Source organism: Amphibalanus amphitrite, unplaced genomic scaffold (assembly GCF_019059575.1).
Source record: "Amphibalanus amphitrite isolate SeventyFive unplaced genomic scaffold, NRLGWU_Aamphi_draft 000592F_arrow, whole genome shotgun sequence".
Lineage (NCBI taxonomy): Eukaryota > Metazoa > Arthropoda > Thecostraca > Balanomorpha > Balanidae > Amphibalanus > Amphibalanus amphitrite.
In genome coordinates this window covers 406,558-420,993 of record NW_024882086.1, presented here as the reverse complement: position 1 = coordinate 420,993, position 14,436 = coordinate 406,558, and the positions used below count along the sequence as shown (strand labels likewise).

Here is a 14,436-nt window from a genome sequence, read left to right as displayed (position 1 = left end):
TTTCGGGAGTGGGGCGGACCGTAAACGGTTTTCATGACATGGTATCCCAATATCCGCCATGGCCCAATCATACTGTAGGTAGTGGTCGGGAGTCGGGACCACGAGGCACGAGCCTGCGCAGCATACTATCAGCAGTTCTCTATATACCGTGCTATCAGCGAAGGCTCGTCATCAATCTTTTGCCGATCAAACATGAAGCTTCGAACCAAATCCTTACATAGCCTTGATTCTTGAACCAAATGAAAGAAAAAAAAAACGCTGCAGAGTGATCAGCCCCTGACTGGTTTCAGAGCATTTTTACCATTACCAGCGGGGCACGATGAGACATAAGATGTATGAATAATTACTGTAAAAAGTGATTCGATAGAAAATATGTATATTTACAAGTTTGTAATGAAATTCGCTTAAAAACACCGACATTGACATTTGATAATTATATAAGGTTTAAATGCGCTGTTGAAAAGACAACATGCAACCTTTATAACATTGGCGTACCATAAGCCAAAATGTACGATGTCGGTACATAGCATTCACATATCGGGAAATGAAACGAAGCAGAAGTTCAAAGATGTGTCGCCTCGGGCCATTGGGTTTTACACATCCAGGCGATCCGCACAACACCCAGTCTCTCATGGTCACCCATCCATGCTTACATCCGCACCGAACACGTACACTAACAACAGTGTTAGGATTGTTACAGCGTGTTGCCAGTACAGTTCGCGACGTGAAGTGCCGCGGCCTGCTCGCAGCGACCACGTCAATGAGTGCAGACCGCGCGTCCCCAGCACGACCCAGAGGTGCAGAGACGGTCACAGCGACCAGACACCCAGACACCCTTTGGCCTCACGTAAACCGAACACCGAACGTCGCGCGTGCGCCACCAGTCACACTCGCGTCACAGCTGCCGCGCACGGTGCGCCGCGCGCCGGCGCACATGACTAGAACGGCTAGACTCGCGCGCGTGAGGAGAGTATCGCATATGGACCTGACGCGGGCCGTCCCCGTCTCCGCCGAGATATCACATTAAAGCTATGTGTCGGTCACCACCGGCTCCCCTCAGCCGGCCCGGCCAAATCGCACGTTGAAGAGGTCGGCCGCCAGCTCTGGGTACTGGTCGGGCTCGTGTCGGAAGCTGTACTCCATTCCGGCTACGCCCTCTCGAGCGATGATCTTCTCCCGTTCGCTCGCCGACCAGGGCCGCGAGGAGAGCCGGTGCAGCAGCAGCTGACGCTCGTGTGACCAGGCGGCGCGTTTGGCCACCCGCCGGGCGTGGTGTACCAGGTGTCTCTGCTCACCGGCCGCCGTGGTACCGTAGTGCACGTTCAGCACGCTATGTGGCGTCTCAATGCGGAGGCCGACCACGTGACTGGGCCGGCGGCCGAGCTCTCCGCTGATACTACTCGGCTTGTGTTCGGTGACGTTAAACTGCGCCAGTCGCGTCAGCTGCGCGGCGTCCTCGCTAAAACTCCACAGCGCCGGCTTGACGAAGTGGAACACATCCCTCCCGTGGTGGTGGCCGGTGATGTTGAGCAGCTGGGCACCGGCGAACACCGTGCTGAGTACATCTGCCGCGATCGGGTCCACGCTGGGCAGGCCGCGGACGGTCACATGCCCGCCGCTGACGGCCAGGATGACGCCGGCGCCGAGCGGGCCCGGCTGGCTGCTGACGCGGCGCGGCCACTGCTCCGGCTCCGGCTGACGGCGCAGCGTCATCTCCGGGACCCGGGAGATGAGCCCGAGTCGACGGGGCGTCAGCAGCAGCCGCCGCAGTCGGCCCAGCTGCCCGGAGACGGGCCGCAGGGAGGTCAGGCAGGGACCGTCACCGGCCTCGGAGGGCGCCGGACCGAACACGGACGGGTCCAGGGTCAGCTGCGGAGCCAGCCGGTCCACTCGGTACCCGAGCCGCGCCAACCACCCGGCCTCGTCTGCCGGCACGAGCGGGGGAGAGTCCGGTCAGCAAGGGCACATACGAAACATGTTATATGGATAAGAACGAAGAAAGAGATGCCAAAAACATGTCCAGAAGCAATGCATTTGTCAGACTTTACAGGCAAGCTCAACATTAAACGTTTTCTTATACTTTGACTTTTACGTCCCCAGTCTCTCATCACAAAGCTTCGTGTCCTCTCACCTGACGGCACCAGGTCCTGTCGTCGCACGTTGATGGGGTCGTTGCCGTTGAACCGATACAGATGCAGGCGGCGCGGGTTCATCAGATTCCGAACAAATCCGTCCACGTCCGGGGTGAGCCACTGTCCGAGGAACGGGTCATACACCCGTCCTCCGGGCATGTGCAGCAGCTCAGTGGCCGAGTCCCAGAGACCACCGCAGAAATCCACCGGCAGGTACAGTCCGGGCCACGAGTCGCTGACCGGATGGCCGAACGCCGTGCGCGACACCTCGCGTACCAGCCGGCCGCGCCGGTCGTACAGTAGCTGCGGGCTGCCGCACGCGTCGGCCACCACCGTGTACTGGCGGTCGGCGGCGCGCACCAGCACGGGCCGCGCCAGCTCGTCATACAGCACCTCGGTCAGCTGGTCGGAGCGCGGCCGGTAGATATGCGTGGCGCGCTGCTCGTGACGCGGGTCGCCGTAGAAGAACTGTGTGATATTTCCGAGCGTGTCCTTGCGTGCTACCAGTCGCAGTCGCTCGTCATAGTAGTAGCGCACCTCGAGACCCGACTGTTTGGCCACGGCGCTGAGCAGGCCGCGCGCGTCGTACCGGTAGCTGTCGTCGCGGAAGTTTTGTACGACGCCGCCGGCGCTGTCGTGGCGTAGACCGCGGCCGCCCAGACGGACCAGTCGGTCGTGCTGGTCCACCTGATAAGAAGAGAGGGGCCAGTCATCAGTGACAGCTCAAATCAGTCGCGGGTGAGGCAAGAAGCAGAAGTAAAACGATTTGGACCACCAATGAAAAATATGCTACAACTACAGTAAGAGCAGCAGCAGCACATTCTTAGGAACTGAGGGTTAGGATGTGCTGAAAGTTTGGCAGTGCTCACTGCTCATACGGAGAAAGACATGGGTTTTAAATCGTAAAATGAGGCAAAAAAATGGCCGAAATAAAGAAAGGGTCACGCTATTATGCGACCAAATCACTCCAGACCAAAGACCCCATTAGGACCTACCTCCAGCGAGATGTTGCTGTGCTTCACTCTCAGCTCCACCAGGTTGCCGTTGCGGTCGTACTCGAAGCTCCACGAGTCCTCGGCGTTATCAGCGGTGAGTTCTCCGTCCGGGCCGTACTGGAGAGTGCGGGTGACGGGCCGGCCGGCCAGCTCGGGCCGCCAGATGCGCTCGGTGGTCAGCCGGCCGGCGGCGTCCCGCTCCCAGCGGCGCCGGTGGACCTCCCGACCGGACACTGTCAGCGTCAGACCGGCGTCCCGGCCGTACCGGTCCCGCACCAGGCTCAGCAGCGAGCCGTCGCTGCTGAGAATGGTCTGGTTGGCCCGCGGCCGGCTGATGGTCAGCGGACCCAGCTGACTGAGCTGGCCCGTGGTGGGGTCGTACCGGAGGTGCAGAGGGGTTAGTCGCCGGCCGCCCACCCGGCCCGAGATTCGGGTCGGTCGGAGCCGGGAGTCGTACTCGTATCGGAACACAGCCGAGCTGAGACCGGTGTCTGGGTCGAATTTCAGCCTTCTCTCGCGCTCCAGCGGCCCCTGGTGGGACAGCTCGAGCCGGAAGCCGAAGTATCGCTCCGAGTGCAGCACCCTGTCGAGCTGCCCGCCGGGGGAGTAACGGTACTGAGTCTCGCCGTCACCGGTGGCCGTGGCGGTGCGCCGGCCGGCTCCGTCGTACCGGTGAACGGTGGCGCCCAGTCCGGGACGCTGGGAGAGCAGCAGCCGGCCGTCCTGAGAGTAGCGCCGCACCCACGGCTGCTGACTGCCGCCGGGAGGCACGTACTGGAACTTGACATACCCCAGGGACGGCTGCACGTGCAGGAAGTGCCGCGAGCGGTTCGGTGTGATGATGAACTGCAGGCCGCCGCGACTGTCGTAGTGGTACTCGAACTGCCGGCCGCTGGGTAGGGTGAAGGTGGCCGGTTGGTTGTTGGGGTCGTAGGTGAATGAGTCGGATGTGGTGTCCGTCTGCCGCCGGGTGAGCCCGCTGCGGCTGCCGTAACTGAACTGCTGCGTCAGCTCGCCCCAGCGCCACTGCTCCAGCCGGCCGATACTGAAACACCGACACATATACAATTTCATATTTCATACGAGATCGATTAAAATAAATGAGCCGAAAAGCTAGATGATACGTACGGGATAGCTCTACATTTAGCCCTTGAGTTAAAAGAATTATCTGTCCCGATACAGAGAAAAGAATCGATGTGTACTTTCTTGCCAGAATCTTATTCAGAAAATCGCAAAGTAGACACCTAACTTATATCGAGGTGCCTATTCACATCGGGTTACGACACATTATGTTCATCAGCTCTCTGACCTGTCGTAGCTGACGAACATCTGCGGCAGGCCGGCCGGTGACCACGTGTCCGGTTTGACCGACTCCTTGTACTTGACGCTGAGGGCCACCTGGCGGGCGCCGCCGGCTGCCGTCTCGGAGGTCGGCGTGTAGACGGTCTGACGCAGCGTCACCGGGTCGTAGTCGACCGACAGGACCTCCGAGCCGTTCGACTGCGGCAGTGGAGAGTGGGGACGGTCAGAGGCGAGGGAGAGCCGGGGTGGAGCTAGAAAATAAAGGCGTCTTCTTGAAACTTGCAACAACACCAAATCACAAATGCGCATAGCGCATTATTCAGAGTTCTAATAGAATCTTAGCAATTATCATTACCAATGTGGTTTAAAATACTATTTAATCTGTTCCATCTTGACACATGTTACGCTGTTACCAACATTCAATATTGAGTCACATCACGCTGCACCAGGATAATAACAATCACAAAAAACATTGCATAAATAAATACAAAACACATGCATAGAAGTCTATGCAAACAAAATAATTCTCCCAAAAATGCATATGCCAGGCAAATCGTCCCGAATCGCCGTGCGGGAGACGTCTCGTCTGCAATCGAGGCAGGACGCTGCGGCACAGCATACATTCAGGCGTTTTAGCCCCGGCATCTAGCGGCAGGATTCTAAGCTTCCATGCACTGCGGTACAGCATACATTCAGGCGTTTTAGCCCCGACATCTAGCGGCGGGATTATAAAGCTTCTATGCATTGCGGTACAGCATACATTCAGGCGTTTCAGCCCCGACATCTAGCGGCAGGATTCTAAGCTTCCATGCGCTGCGGTTTAGCATACATTCAGGCGCCGTTGTCCCGACATCTAGCGGCAGGATTGTAAGCTGTCCCTACATTGCGGTACAGCATACATTCAGGCGTTTTAGCCCGACATCTAGCGGCAGGAATGTAAGCTTCCGTGCGTTGCGGTACAGCATGCCTTCAGGCGCCCTCTGCATTGCGGCGCAGTCTCCCTTCAGGCGTCACGACTATCGCCATCTATCGAATGGAAGTGGAACTATGAACCTTCGCTCGCTGAGCGGCTGCGTTCATCTCTGATCTGATGCATTTGTTTTGTTGGATTAGGCCTTTTCGGTCCAATGAGACCATTTCAGAGCCGGAAGGATGATAGGAATCAGGGGGAGACTGGGCAGGGCACCCTGGGGAGTCGCCGGGGCTGAGCCCATCCGTCAGGACAGGCCGACCAGCCCCAAGCTCCAAGGGAGCAGCCCGCATGGGATAAAGTTGCCTGTCCAGCCCGGAACAGGGCTGCAGCGTAGAGGAGGATTTCAGTATCCTGAGGATAGATACGACGGAACGGGTGTGATCTGATGCCTCACTTCAGACGCATATAAATTGAACATAGTTTTGCGTGAGGAGCACATACAGTGAGATAGTTTCTCATGCACCATGCAGCATTGAACATACCGTATACAATCTCGGCTGCCGAGTGCCGTTATCCCACTCCGCCAGACTGACCTGCAGAGTGCGGGTCACCAGGAAGCCGTGCATCTGGTTCCCCTGCAGCGGCGCCATGCTGAGACGAAGCTCGTTCTCCAGACGCGGGTAGTTCATATCTTCTCTCACCAGGCGGCGCTGGGATACGGCCGAGTCCAGTGTCTGACAACACACGGACAATTAAGCACAGGCGTGGAGGTGAAGTTATAAATTACGGCAAAGCCGACGGAACATTGCCCTAAAAATGTAAATCGTTTGAAAAATGGCATTTGACAATGCTCGAAACGTGGTTCCGACACAAATAAATATTTTCGCTATTCATTGCGGTCGAAAACTCAGATAAAGCTATTGCAGCCGGGTATGAAATAGCGCGAATGTAAGCGTCGGTTAGTAGTCAAAATGGCTGACGCTCACAGCACTGATGACACTGAGCAGTGTTTTACCTGAACGGGTGGCGAGTACAGGAGCGACATCTGCTGTATTTTGGTGAAGGTGACGTAGGTATCCGTCTCTCCGGGCTCCGACAGCACGATGGTGTTGTTGGCCAGAGTCTGCACCACCGTAGACATCTCGCCTGAAAGTGGAGCAAATTTAATCAGTGAAGGATGGGGAAATATTGATGGAAATGTGAACAGCTAGCCTACTCTCCATTGGCCTAGACACGAGATACTCCGAGTATGAGAGTCGACACTCCAGTCGAGCTCGTTAGAAAAGCAGAAATGTTGAGATTTAAGCCGATCACTAAAATTATTCGCGAGGCCGCTGACTCACTCACTCACTCATTGACTCATTGATTCATCCACCCACACACCCACCCACCATCTCTCTTTAATAAATTCCTCCGTCCCTGGCCCACTCACCATAAGTGTACGTGGTCGACTGTTCAGCGTTGTCAATGTTGACCACAAACGGTTCCTTGTCGTCCCTGGCCACGGTAACCTGGAGGTGCTGCGGGGCCACCAGGCGCGACTCGAGCTTCAACCGCTCGCCTGTAGATGTCAGCGCCTGCTCCAGCCGCCCCGTGGTATCGTAGTCGTAGAGGAAGACGTCACCACGCGAGTCGCTTCGGCAGCGCAGCAGCTCAGTCTCTGGGTCGTACTCGAAGTGGTACTTGTTGCCGGACGTGGTGAAGTTGGTCACCAGGCCGACCCTGGCCATGTGGTGTAGGGTACAGCGCTCCCCCTGCGGCGGAGAGGGCAGGGCGAGGGTAACGATCGGGTCAGAGGTCAGGCGGGCGTTGGGTAAAAAGGCCAGGTCTAATGTTAGTCTGGGGTTGGGTCAGAGGTCGGATTACAGGCTGTTTCAGATGCCTACTCGGTTGGTTCAGTCAGGAATCGTTTCATAATTCAGTCAGGTGGGGTTCGCGCTCGGGTCGTGGATAAGCCTTGGTGTCTGGTCTAGAATAGGCACAGGAGTCGACATGGCAACAGTCTCGGGATGTTCGTTATAAAGCCTGAGCTGTATTCCGACGGGAGTCCCGTTTAAAGGTCACGACCTTCGTCTTCGTGAGCAGACACATGGGTCTGAACTGCAACAGAGCGTCCCTGGCGACCGCCTCTATCTCGTGCCGACCGCTCTGGAATCCAGGAAAACCTCCGAGAGGCCAGACGTGTGGCCCAATGCGGGATTACAACAGACCATCATTTATCTTTGTGGCACCGCTGATAAAAGGTTAAACAATGAAATCGTGCTGAGGTCAGACAAATCCCAAAAGTCAGCCACCTCTGTGTGCGATCTACTGACATTTACCGATGGTATTCAACACTGATGTACCTCGTTAGACTGACATTTTCTGACAAAAGCATGCATGCATCTCCGTGATCTTCAGCCCTCAGGCGGCCATCTGTTTTCCAGCCACGCGCGCCACTGACCTGTGAATTCTGGATGGAGCTGACCACGTTGCTGTAGTCGCGCACCAGCTGCACGCTGTTTCCGGACCAGTCGGTGATCTTGCTCAGCCTGCCGAAGCTGGTGTTCTTGCTGTACTGGAAGAGGTACACCGACCTGCCGGTCAGCAGGTCCTTGGTTTCGACGTGCTGACCGAACCTGTTGAAGCCGTACACCTTGTTGAGCACAGGGTCGATCACCTTGAAGCCGGGTCCCTCTTCAGGCAGGTTATGTCTCAGCCGGAGGATTTTCAGAGCTCCCTGGTCAGCCACATGTAGACTACCGTCCGGTCCCGCCGCCAGCGCTGACACGCTAGTGAGGTGTGTCCGTGTAGCCAGCTCCCCCGCAGCGCCTGACCCGGTGACGGGCTCACAGGCGCACTGGTCCTTCTCACAGTGACACGCGGGCAGGGCGCCGGCCACCACGGTCAGCCTGCCGGAGCCGTCTAGTCGGCGGACGTAGTGCACCTTCCCGGCGTCCGCCTCTGCCAGGTAGAGCGCTCCGTCGGCATCAAACGCCAGGTCGATGAGAGTACCGAGCGGCGACAGAGGAGACGAGGCGGCCGCGTCTGGCCGGCGGGGGCAGTGCGGCGGTCGGCCGGCGCGGACCTGTAGCTTGCCGTCCGGAGTCAGACGCAGCACCAGACGGTCGTCCAGGAAATGTAGAGTGCCGTCCACCGGGCTGAGCGCCATCGCAGTGGGCCATTGGGGCTGAGCCTGTGGGCAGGGAAAAGATGCCGGTTATTCTTGGTGAGGGCAGGGTGGAATCCGGATATACAGGAAATAGCTAAGTCGTGATACACTGATGGTAAAGGATGCTCATCGATATGTTTTGGATGGCTCAGATTCCACTAACACCGAAATAAACTCTCGTTCGGAATTCCATTAGCTATTTGGTTAGCTGCCAATACAACCACAATGCCGTAGTGAGTTACAACCCACTTGAAATGTAATAGCCCGTTCGATTGCGTGCAATAACAATGATCTCAGAATAGCTATTGCAGGCCGCGTGCCAGAGCTTTATCTTAATCGGATCTAAGGCCAGCTCAGGACATAATGCCGCCATTATCTGTCAGCTGTCACAACACGGTCCTCGGAACAGGACCGGCTGAGCATGGCTGATGTTCTGTGTCACTGTGCGGGACTGGTGAGTGGATCAGCCGGCCCTCCGCCCTCCCCCAGCGGCAGCCCGGAGCCTCACCTCTGCCAGTGGCAGGGAGCCCGAGCAGGGGATCGGACGCCACACGGACTTGTGACCGTGGTGGCCGATCAGGGTGCTGATGATGCCGTTCGCGTCGATGGTGCGGATGTTGGTGCCGTCGGCGAGGTAGACCACCCGGTCCGCCGATACCGCCAGACCTGTGGGAGGACACGGATCACTTCGGGTCAGGTTGGGTCAGATCATAAGGGGTTAGAGCACGTTTCATCGAGTCAGAACAGGTCACGTCGAGTTAGATCAGGTGGCGTCGAATCATGAGGTGATATCGCGTCAGATCAGGTCACTTCGGTTTGAGGGTTAGCGTTTCGGGCAAAGAGTTAATTCAGTTCAGGCTAGATTATATTAGGTCACATTGGGCCGAACTACATACATTGGATGATGTTAGCTTATGTAAGGTCATAGACTACTGCATTACTGATTATTATATTTCTGATAATATTACTGATATTATTACTGATGTAGAGTAGTCTATGGTAGGGTCTAATCAGGCCATGCGGGATTATACGTCAGGTGGCATAAATCATAACTAGCAGGAGATAAGGGACATCAGCTAGGAAACATGACATGTGTGTGTTGTGCTGCCAAGTTTCCCTCCTGGCTGAGACGCAGAGGATAATTTATGGCGGAAGGCAGGCTATCACGTAACACGCACATACACATGGACAGCACTTGAAGTGTACTTGTGGATACATTCATACAAAGTGCGGACATGACGTGCCATGTCAGGCGACATTAATCTAGCAGTCTCGTGCCGTCCCAGCTTAGTCCTCCGTCACAATGTACGTACATACATGCACGACAGTCACTCAACGACGAAGGAACCGTCTGTCGATTTGTGAATATCGCGGTCAGTTTATGAGGCCCACACACGCCGACCAATCATTGTCAATCGCACAAAATTAGGCCCATAAAATTAACTACCCATTGGAATCGCCCATTATACATTACCATAGGGTCTATTCCTGAGTATCGGCAACATTATTCGGAGGTCATCACAAGGTGCTTGTCGAGACGGCAACATTCATAGACCGTTTAATGGGGGCCGCTATCCGTGTATCCAATTAGGACTCCCATGCATGTTTCAGTTAACTGGGGAGATCGATTGTTGCCGGGAAAGACGGCTCAGCCGTGTTAGGAGCTGGCCCAGCGTGGGTTCAGGTGTTGGTCGAATGTGGTTCACGAGTTGGCTCAGCGTGGTTCTTGTGTTGATCCACAGAAAGCTATGGTCCGTCAAAGACGGCACGCCAGAACACAAGCGAGTAAGCTATATAGTCTTTGATGTTTGAACGATTGTCTACCAGTGGGATATGGGACAACAATTGTATACCTTTTACCTATGCGACATTTTATTATCTCAAGTGTTGCAAGAGCATGGCTGGTCAAGTGTTGCAACTTGTATCTCGCTTACGTTTCAGTGTTTAAGTTTATCCGTTACCTACCTTTGGGATGAGACAGCTTGGCGTCGACGGCCGGCCGTCCGTCCCCGCAGGAGGTATCGTCTCCGGGCAGACAGCGGTCGCCGGTGCCCGCCACCCGCTCCAGGTTTTTGGACGGATCCGCCACCTAATCGACAAGGGAAGAGCGTGAGGTTTACATGGTCCTTACAAAGACACAACAGCCGGTAACGACGATACGGCCATGTCATTATTCTCAAACCAGGATCTAGTCACTCAGGAAGCATTTTTAGCCAGAGGCGATATTAAGCTTTGAAACTTAATGCCATCCGGCTCGTGTAAATCCGTGCAAAGTTGGTCGGAAGCCGTAAATCTTCAAAGTCGGAAGTCTCACCTGCTCCATTTGGATGACCTTGAAGACCTGATGGGCCTCCGGGTCGCTGATGTAGAGCTTCTGCTCCACGGGCGACATGGCCATGTAGTAGTTGTAGCTCACCTGGGTCGCCCTGTGGAACACGCCAGACGCAAGGGTTTGTTGGCACAAGCAGTAACGTAGATAATTGTTTCTATATTTGTCGTTTACGACCAATGTTGGAAGATGCTCCGCACTGCTATGCGTCATAAAATCTTGGTCGGATCTCGTCATATAGTTTATAGGCTATATCGTGAAACAAAATCGTTGACTGCGTTTCATACTCAGCCATATCACAACGAACTCCAGAGTTATAGTCATCCTCCGGCCATTATATCAGGCATGGTTTAGCATATGTGTCAACATAAATACGCAACAGGGTATCAACATAGCGCTTACTATTCTTCCCTCGCCGAAATTAATCCCATTCGTTCTGCGTTTGGTAGGCGCTGAGCGGCGGCACAGGCTATCTCCAACGCACACAAAGAAAACTTGTTTACATTTCCACGCAGAAGAGCGGGCTATCTGCACGCCGTCGAGTCTCTCCTCGCCGTCAGGAGGCAAGTTTCACGCACCGCTGGGCTCTAACGACAACCGGCACCGGGTGCGGCGAATAAACACATCCCCGCCGGGACACCGGGCCCGCTGTGGGCACTGCCGCTGCCTGTGGCCGGACAGGTACTACAGGGAGTGTTGTGGGACTCCGACCGGTGCTCTCAGGCACTGTCAGGGTACTGAGTAGCGCTGGGACGACCGAGGTGCGCGGAGAAGGTGGTAAACAGTGGGCGGTTCGCACCACTTGTCGGCGTCGGCTCTGAGAAAACAGTCCCCGGTCACTGGCCTCGATCACCGGACAAACTAGTCAGGGCGTGGAGGATGGCAGTGGTATGCCTAGTGGGGAGTAGGAAACTGGCAGTTCTGCGAGACTCGGCCAGCGCTGGAGTCGTGAGGACTTCGAATCTAAGCGCACCAACAACAGCAGACTACTGATATGGTAACCTCGACTTTCACTTGAGGAGATCAGCCACGCTCACGGTCACGCAAGATCGTGATAGGAGTACAGTTGCCATGGAATGGGGCATATCCTTAACACCGTTCAATTGTCTCTCCTTCTTCGCCTCCATGTTTCCTCTGTGCGGATCCACATCATGTCACTCCTCTTGTCGTTCATTTGGAACCTTTTTGAAACGCCATTACGCTCTTTCTTTGGCTACGAAGTACGAACCCACCTGAGAGCCTATACGCCCTTCGAACCCACTTGGCCGCCCCCGTCTGTAGTTCCTCCTTCCCGACTTCCCACCTGAGCGACCCGCCTCTTCCCCGACTACCCACCTGAGCTCCGCCACGGTGAACACCTCTCCGGCCGGTGTGACGCGCCGCACCAGGTTGAAGTCGCCCACATAGACCGACCCGTCCGCGCCGGTGGCCAGTGCCACGGGCGTTAGCAGGCGGCTGGCGTTGGCCGCGCCCGAGCAGCTGGCAGGCGGGCAGCGCAGGGGACGCTGCTGACCCGTGCCCAGCAGGGTGTCCACCAGACGAGGGTGGCGCTTAAAGTGAACCGACGAGCCGTCGCCGCGCTGAAGAATGCCTGAAATAATGACGGGAGCGATGTTAACGGTCAGAGGCCGGTGATGTTTCGATTTAGTAGTTCTTATACACATAGCTCTGTACAATTATTTGATCATAACTGTTGGCTAGTCTATAACATATGCTATAAGCAGCATATCAAACACGGATTAAACTGGATAGTTCGAACTCCGAGCTTCTCAGACTGCCATAAAATATTCGTCCTCAATCGTTGAAGGTATGCTACAAGAATGCAATTAGCCGTTTAATGGCCTACTTCGTTCATAGGTCAAAGGACAAACCACATTCCTCGAATACGTTTTCTAGCTTGATAAGTCCCACCGGCCACCGCTCACGGCACCTTTTTAGCTATATATCATAATCGAGCTCTGTATACTGAGGCATACAGAGGTATACAGAGGCCTATGCTATCATACAGGCAGCAATATGACTGATGAAGTTATAAAACAGGGAATTACATCGCAATAATTTCCGTGATTTCCAATTAAACTTCAGCATGCATTCCATGCCTTGTGGTTTCATGTAATACCATTGTGAATTGTACACGCCAAAACCGTTCATTTTTCTTACCTATTTTCGTCAAAGGTTTCCATACCTTCGTGGAAGTTGTACATGTGGTGGATGTCCAGGTTCCATCCGCCGATGTCGGATATATCCATTCTGAAGCCGGGAATGGGCAGGACACGCGTGTCCCACATAATGGCGGCACAGTCTGAGTATTCGTAGCCAACCGAGACGTGCGCCTGGGCCATGCCGTACACCTGAAACGGAAGGGAAAATGGGTTAGGTAGGGTATTATTCGGTATCACTGTAACTGCCCGTAGGAAACAGCATCGATTCGTTAAAGGTAGTGTGCCAGCTTTCCTGGACCGTATGGAGTTAATGGCCCAGATAAGGAGAACCAGATTTTTAGAACTTATCCATACCTTCAAAACTCATGGAAACGTCTTAAATTCTTCAAATTTTGAGTACCCCAGTGCGAAATTCGCACCGACGGGTTGTCGGTCGTACCCCAACCACAGTTCACACCACTATGAACAATAAATGCACACATTGAAATCGCTATTACCGATAGGCAGGGGCGGCGCCACGGATTTTCGATAGGGGGGGACGGGGACGGGGGCTTGACTGACCGAAAACCCCAGAAGTAGATACTGATCGTGTAGGTATGCAAAAAAAACGAGGCACGTAACGCCGCGAAACTTGGCAAAGCCCAAAACACATCGAACGGTGCATCCTGTTTCCAAACTTATCCTATAGGACCAGGGCTGCGGAGTCGGAGTCGGAGTCGGAGTCGGTCGGAGTCGACAGTTGTGACCGGAGTCGGAGTCGGAGTCGGAGTCGATTTTAGAAACCCGAGCCGGAGTCGGAGTCGGAGTCACCGAAAATCTGTCGACTCCGCAGCCCTGCTAGGTCTGCGGAGTCGGAGTCGGGAGTTGGAGTCGGTCGGAGTCGACAATTCTGCCCGGAGTCGGAGTCGGAGTCGGAGCTGGTTTTTGAAAGCCGGAGTCGGAGTCGGAGTCGGAGTCGCCGAAATTCCATCGACTCCGCAGCCCTGCCTAGGACACCTAAGATCGATCACCTTTTCAAGCATCCTTGCCTCTAAATCAAAATTTGCAGTCTTGTCAACTCAAAGCTAATTTCCTACAAGCTGCGAATTGCTTAGGTATGAGTAGCAGTGCCAACTTTTCTTATGTTTCGTACTTTCAAATTTGCGATCTTATGTCTGGTCAGATTGATGGCTTCACTATCAAATAGCCATGGAAGAAAAGTGGGAATGTATTCTGCTCTGACAAGCGCGCCAAAACTGCAAGATAATTTCACAGAATTATGACATCACCACCTGATCCATATATGCAACGGGCAGGGTGCAGCTAATGGCTAGCCGCAGTGGCGGATCCAGGGGGGGCTGCGGGGGCTGGCAGCCCCCACCCAAGGAAAACTGGCGCCACTGCGCCGAAGGCGCAGTGGCGCCAATTTTCAATTCGCAACTCATCGGAGTGCCGCATACTAGGACTAGGATG

The 14,436-nt window shown here is 54.9% G+C and overlaps 1 protein-coding gene across 2 annotated transcripts in view; it reads right to left on the bottom strand.

Moving 5' to 3' along the window:
* Nucleotides 1-359: 359 nt before the first annotated feature.
* Nucleotides 360-14,436, bottom strand: part of LOC122394458 (teneurin-m-like) — a 64,258-nt gene continuing 50,181 nt past the window's right edge. For both annotated transcript variants that reach the window (XM_043391347.1, XM_043391348.1), the window contains 13 exons: nt 13,008-13,173; nt 12,158-12,413; nt 10,808-10,919; nt 10,459-10,582; nt 9,002-9,159; nt 7,786-8,517; nt 6,775-7,096; nt 6,358-6,488; nt 5,936-6,076; nt 4,437-4,627; nt 3,128-4,172; nt 2,132-2,819; nt 360-1,925 (listed from right to left, as the gene is read on the bottom strand). In XM_043391347.1, the coding sequence (XP_043247282.1) occupies nt 1,057-1,925; nt 2,132-2,819; nt 3,128-4,172; nt 4,437-4,627; nt 5,936-6,076; nt 6,358-6,488; nt 6,775-7,096; nt 7,786-8,517; nt 9,002-9,159; nt 10,459-10,582; nt 10,808-10,919; nt 12,158-12,413; nt 13,008-13,173 (4,935 nt within the window). In that variant the 3' untranslated portion in view covers nt 360-1,056. The remainder of the gene's footprint in view (nt 1,926-2,131; nt 2,820-3,127; nt 4,173-4,436; nt 4,628-5,935; nt 6,077-6,357; nt 6,489-6,774; nt 7,097-7,785; nt 8,518-9,001; nt 9,160-10,458; nt 10,583-10,807; nt 10,920-12,157; nt 12,414-13,007; nt 13,174-14,436) is intronic.